The following is a 6,000-nucleotide window of genomic DNA, read 5'->3' as shown; positions in this document are numbered from 1 at the left end:
CTTCCTGTTTTAATAACAGTCATTCTTACTGGAATGATTTAATATCTTATTATTGATTTGTTTGCATTTTTATACAAGTAAATTTATGTACTAAATTTTTCAAATATCTGTATAATTTATTTTTCTGAAGAAATAGTGATTTAAGTTTCGCATCCATATTTAAGCAGCTTAATTTTGATAATGAATTATTTTGATATTACTCATATTTCAGTATATCAAAATGTATTGCACATATGTTATCTCAATATTCTATTCCTTCCTGCAAGTTACCTCTGAATTCTTATGACTATTTCCTATGATTTATTAAAATTAACATTAATTTGGAGGAATCCTTTTTATCTCTTTTTCTTTTGTTTCTTCTGATTTCAGAGTTTGCGCAAGAAACATATGCCATTTCCCTGTGATGAAGGATGTCTTGAAGGAGTTTCCATCTTGTTTTCTCTTAGGCTTTCGTTATAAATCTAAGACTCTTCACATATTTTGAGCTCAAATCTAGTTTTTATTATTACTGAAGACGAACTTGTCTTCTCACTTCCTTATTTAATAAAGTATATTTCTATAGTAGAAGTTATGTGGTGAATACATTCGGAAAATGCTAGATAAAGGGAAGAAAACAATGTTCTTTGAAGTGTATGGGTTCATTGACTTTTATATATTGTTAGATATTCCTCACTATTAAGGCTTATAACTTCAAAAGAAGTAATATCACAACTGTTCTATAAAGTGTTTAATTTGCAGAGTTTTAGTGGTTTAATGTGTACACTTATTTTTATGATTTTTATACTGTTATCTTAAACTAAGTTACTAAATTTATACTTGAAATATATATGCGAATGTGCATCTTTATGTAACTTTATCTATATACAATATGTATATTTTAATATTTATGGCTTAAAGAGAGTTCTTTTGTGTATTTTATAAAACAAATAAATATATATACATGTATATTTAAATTTTAAGTACATATAAAGGATATATGAAATTGAGACACATCCTAATAAAATTATTTCCTTCTACAGACATTCTTCTGAAGTCGAAGATAATGAGGACTTATCATTGTCTTTCACTGATCACCTGGACTTGCATGTTCTATATGGTTGACAGCAGCCAATTACAAGCAAAGGATAACAGTCACTTACTGAAAAGAATAGTGAATCTGACAAAAGACGATGGTAAAATGCTTCATCGCACCAAGCGTGGTTGGATGTGGAATCAGTTCTTCCTGTTAGAAGAGTACACAGGTACAGACACTCAGTATGTAGGAAAGGTAAGAATTTTTATCTGGTAAATCCAGTGTCAGTATTACCCATAATCACTTATAATAATTCTATATCACTAATAATTTTCTTAAAATATTTTACTAGTTTTATTATCGGTAATGTATTTATATGAGTTCTTCTACTGAGACATGTGTGAAACAAACCATTAACATAATTAATATAAGCAATTGTTATAGACATCAAAAGGGTAAGTAGGTTGGCTTACACTTCCTGTCCTACTACTGGGGATGTTGAGGGAGAAGGATTACAAAGTGAAGGCTAACTTGGATTTCTATGCTAGACCCTGCCTGAAAGAAAACATGAAAAAAGAAAAGAAAAGGAATAGGAGGGACCAAGAAATTATAGTCAAATGTGGTCATGACTCACAATTAATAAGCTATTTATGTTTGAATTTAATATGTATGTATACAAATCAAATTATCCTTAAATTTTAAAGTCACAATAAGTAGTACTTCAAGTGTTGTATGATTTAAAAAGTTAATTATTATATACAAAAATCATTAAGATATGTTGATGTGTGTCAGTAACGAGTTCATTAGAGTTCATAATAGAATGAACTGTTTGAGAAATAAAAGATCTTTTAATATTCTAATATTAAATCAATCACGTTGTAATGTAGGTAAAGAATGGAGCAAAAAGAGGAAAAGAAAGAAGACGCTACCATTAGCATGATGCACAACAATGTCAAATTTATTATCCGTGTGAGTTTTCCATTATCATTTAGGAGGAGAAACAGTACAGTTAGAATACAGCTAACTTGGAGGTACTAGATTTGAGCTTGGTTTGTTTTCTATCTCCTCTTTCCTTCGCCTTTGAACCCCTTCTATTGATTTAGTTCATGGCATCCTATAATTTCAGTAACATTATCTTTTGACACTTATTACTACTTGTTTGTTTTCCATAACCAATCTCTTCTGTGCTCTTCAATCGTCATGGCATTCTCCTGATCTCTCCGATACCTCTGATCCCTTATAGCTTAAACACAATACTCAGGTGTGACAAGAGCCTGATAGTAACATTATAAATGATATTGCATTCTGACGTGCACTCACATGACACACATTTATTTTTCTTTATTCTCGTTAGGCAAGCACTTAACTTTAACGGTATGAAAATTGACTCGCTAACAACAGCAGACACATAGACTAGGGCAAAAATCAAAATAAAAGATGTGACTCATGGCACAACAGTTACATCCCCATCTTTCAAACCAGAAGGGCATTTATTTCGAGAGACTGTCAAAAAATTTTGTCCTGCTTCACTCTGTGTGGTCCAATGTGCTTTTTCAAATACAGTCCCTGTTAACTGAAGCCTATTATTTCCTCATTTCTGAGAGCTCTGTTTCGTGGCTGCTTGGGTCATATGCACTGGCCCAGTCCAGTTCACTCACTGATTCTTTTTTCCCATCCTATTTCTTTTTAGATTAGTCATGTGGCACCCTTCTGTTCCCCTCATTTGACATCACTTTCACACTCTAGTTAATAGGTATCACCAGGACATTTCAAGTTCAACAAGCAAACGTTTCTGGCTAAGGACTTGAAATTGCTTTGCAATTCTTTGTATTTTTTTTTTTTTGGTGGGGGGCAGTATATAAAGGACGCATAGATGGATCACAGGGTCCTACAAAAACGGTTCACCTTTCTAGTTTCCAGATGCAGAAAAATGTTACCAGAAAGGGAGATACAATACTAAGACTATCAAAGCTCTTTTTTACGTATTTGTGATTTAACTTAAAATTAAAATGCTTTCATTAAATTGATTTAATTAAATTTAAGTAATCTAAGCAATGCATTTAATGAACTTCTAAATGAGTTATTTTCCAAATTTTTCTAAGGGACAACATAAGATATAATTTATATTAAATTTTCTTTCTTTTTATTTTCCAGTTAATCGCTCCTAAAATATGTGCTTCTTTATTTTGTTATATTACTTACCTTGAATGTACATTTATTGATCACATATTTTGATATTAAATGGGCTTTTCAGCAGTTTTTAGGCTTCTTGATTTATTAAGTTCTCTTTTATCATTATTTCAGCTGCTCTCTTGGCGGTTTATATAACAACCATTGTCATATGCAAAGACTAATCAGATCCTTAGCTCTAAACATTTCTAAATTCTTGAATTCCCATGAACACTGGACGCTTTCAACATGAAATGGCCAGAATTTATGACTAAAGTACAACTGTTTTCCCACTTAACTTCATAAATATTCTCCCACATTCCACCTCATTGGTGGTATTAAACCTGGTGAATTATCACCTTCGCATCTTCACACACCCAAATGGGAAAATATCCAATAGCTTCTAACACAAAGAGATTTTCATAGTTTTTTCCTTATTTTTGTGAAAAGTAGATATTGAAGGAAAAAAGCAGAATTAACTTAAAATGATAAAAAATATTTATTTACAAATATACATAAATGTCAAAATAAAGCAGTTATTTCCATTTGAATTTAGAAGTAATTATATGATAAGCCAAATATGAAAAGAAATATTTAGTGCACTTACATTTACACACATATAACCATGTACTTTATATGATTTAATCTTATATTCTTTAATAACTATAAAAATCTCAGAGCCATATAACATTTCTAACCCTCACAGTTCTAGATTAAATTGCATTGTCATTTTTTTTAAATTCTAAACTTTTGGAATGTTTTGTGATTTAATAAGGACGTGCTAATATGATCAGCAAACACTAGTAAAATTGTGATAAATTTTTCTGTGTAGACAAATTAAATATCAATTTAGAAGACTGGAAATATTAGAGACAAGGAGGGGAAAGGGAGGATAATGGGGGTATAGAAGGAGAGAGAGGAGAAAGTAAGGGGATCAATTTTTATTTATGTCATGGACCCTGTGTATAATATAGGATGAATGTTAGAAATATTGTGGTTAAAACACAGTTTTTGCTTTTTACAATAATTCAGTCTGATATTTTTATTTAAATTTTTGAGGAGGTGGAATTATCAGTGATAACTTGTACTGTTTTATGCAGTAAAGTGAATTTTTGTTATTATTAAAGTTTACAAATTCACAAAATGGTACCTTAACAAGTCTAATGTAAATAAAAATAGGTTATTTAATTAAATTATATAAGTAATATTATTTTATTTTACTTAAAAATAACTAAAATAAATTTCACAAGAAGTACAAGTGATTTCACTATTCTGTTAGGGAATATTTCCATGATTTATTTGATTATTTGTTAACTTTAGTGCTGATAATTGAACTCAGAGCTTCAATCATATTAGACAACTCCTATAAAATTGAAGTATACCTATATTATATGCTTACTTTTCTAGTAGATATATGCCTTATATAATTCTTGGTAATTATGAATCAACCACATATCAATTATTGTTAATAATACTTGAGTATATAGCATTATAACTTTTAATATGTACTTGTTGACCACATTTATTGAAGAAAAAATACCTAATTTGTAAATAGCATAACTAGCGTTTTCAGTTGCTCTTATTATTTGAAAGAAGCTTCTCAAATTCATTAAAAACATTTGCATACTTATCAAATTGAACATTTGATAGTAATTCTGTTCAAAGTAATATACTTACCATGTGCTTCTTGCTTCATAAGGAACATGGTGCATGTGACTTCCTAGGGAGATAAAACAAAACCTATTTACTCCACGGATGACAATTAAGGCCCTGAAAATAGACCAAAGAAATGGTCCTCCCTTGTTGGGATTACTGAAGCAGTGAGTAGTGTGGTTGACTCAAAAGTAACTGCATCACAGAAAAAAGTCAACCTTGAAATGGTGAAAACCGATGAAAGCTACATCCCTGGAGCTCTCTGAGTAGCTTTCTGGAAGTTTGGCCAGGCAGAGTTGTTTCTCCATTGCTTGGTACTCTTGCAAGCTTCAGAATGGGGCTTATAAAAACTATAATTTTTTCAGATTACATCCTGATTGTTAGTCCCTCACTTGTATCTTCCCATCCCCACCCTCCCTCCCTCTTTTCACTATTTCCCTCCACTAGACCTCTGACTAAAGGCAACTCGCTCCCCTACCATTTGACTATTGCCTATCAAGTCTCATCCAGAAAGCTTGCATCCTCTTCCTCTGTGTGCATACCAGGCCTCCCCACCATGGGGTAGTGATCAAATTGGGGGCACCAGGGTTAATGTCAGAGGCAGTCTCACAGCCATGGAGAATGTCCATTGGCAAGATCTGAACTGGGGGTCTAAGTTTACTGTGTGCATTTTCCTTGGTTGGTGCAACAGTTTGTGCAGGTCCCCCTAGGTACAGCTTCTCCAGCCTTGATGGTCTCCCTGTGGGGATCCTGAGCCCTCTGGGTTCCCCCATTCCACACCCTATTTTTCTATACCACTCTCACCTGGAATCCACCAGCCAGAGTCCCTGCATCTGTCCCGATCCCTCTGGGTGTCGACTCCATGGGTGGATATGTCTAGGAGGTCGTCTATATTGGGCTAATATCCACTTATAAGTGAGTATATACTATTCATGTTTTTTTCTGGGACAGGGTTACCTCACTCAGGATGATCATTTCTAGTTCCATTTTCCTGAAAACTTCAAGATTTCCTTTTTTTTTTTCCCCTTTGAAGAACTTCCAAAGGCTCTTCTTTTAGTTTGTTTGGGTTACATTTTTTTCTATTTATTTATTTATTTATTTATTTATTTTATTTTATTTTATTTTATTTTATTTTGTACCCTAAGCCTCTGTCCTCTCTCCAGGCA

The 6,000-nt window shown here is 32.3% G+C and overlaps 1 protein-coding gene across 2 annotated transcripts in view; it reads left to right on the top strand.

The window, feature by feature from the left end:
- Positions 1 to 1,026: 1,026 nt before the first annotated feature.
- CDH9 (cadherin 9) overlaps positions 1,027 to 6,000 on the top strand; it is an 80,745-nt gene continuing 75,771 nt past the window's right edge. Inside the window, exon 1 of one of the 2 annotated variants that reach the window (XM_084781818.1) lies at positions 1,027 to 1,267. In XM_084781818.1, the coding sequence (XP_084637944.1) occupies positions 1,043 to 1,267 (225 nt within the window). In that variant the 5' untranslated portion in view covers positions 1,027 to 1,042. The remainder of the gene's footprint in view (positions 1,268 to 6,000) is intronic. The other variant, XM_084781820.1, reaches the window with a different exon arrangement.

Source organism: Acomys minous (assembly GCF_964271855.1).
Source record: "Acomys minous genome assembly, chromosome: 5".
Lineage (NCBI taxonomy): Eukaryota > Metazoa > Chordata > Mammalia > Rodentia > Muridae > Acomys > Acomys minous.
Note: the sequence above shows the minus strand (reverse complement) of the source record. Positions and strands in the feature narration are given on the sequence as shown.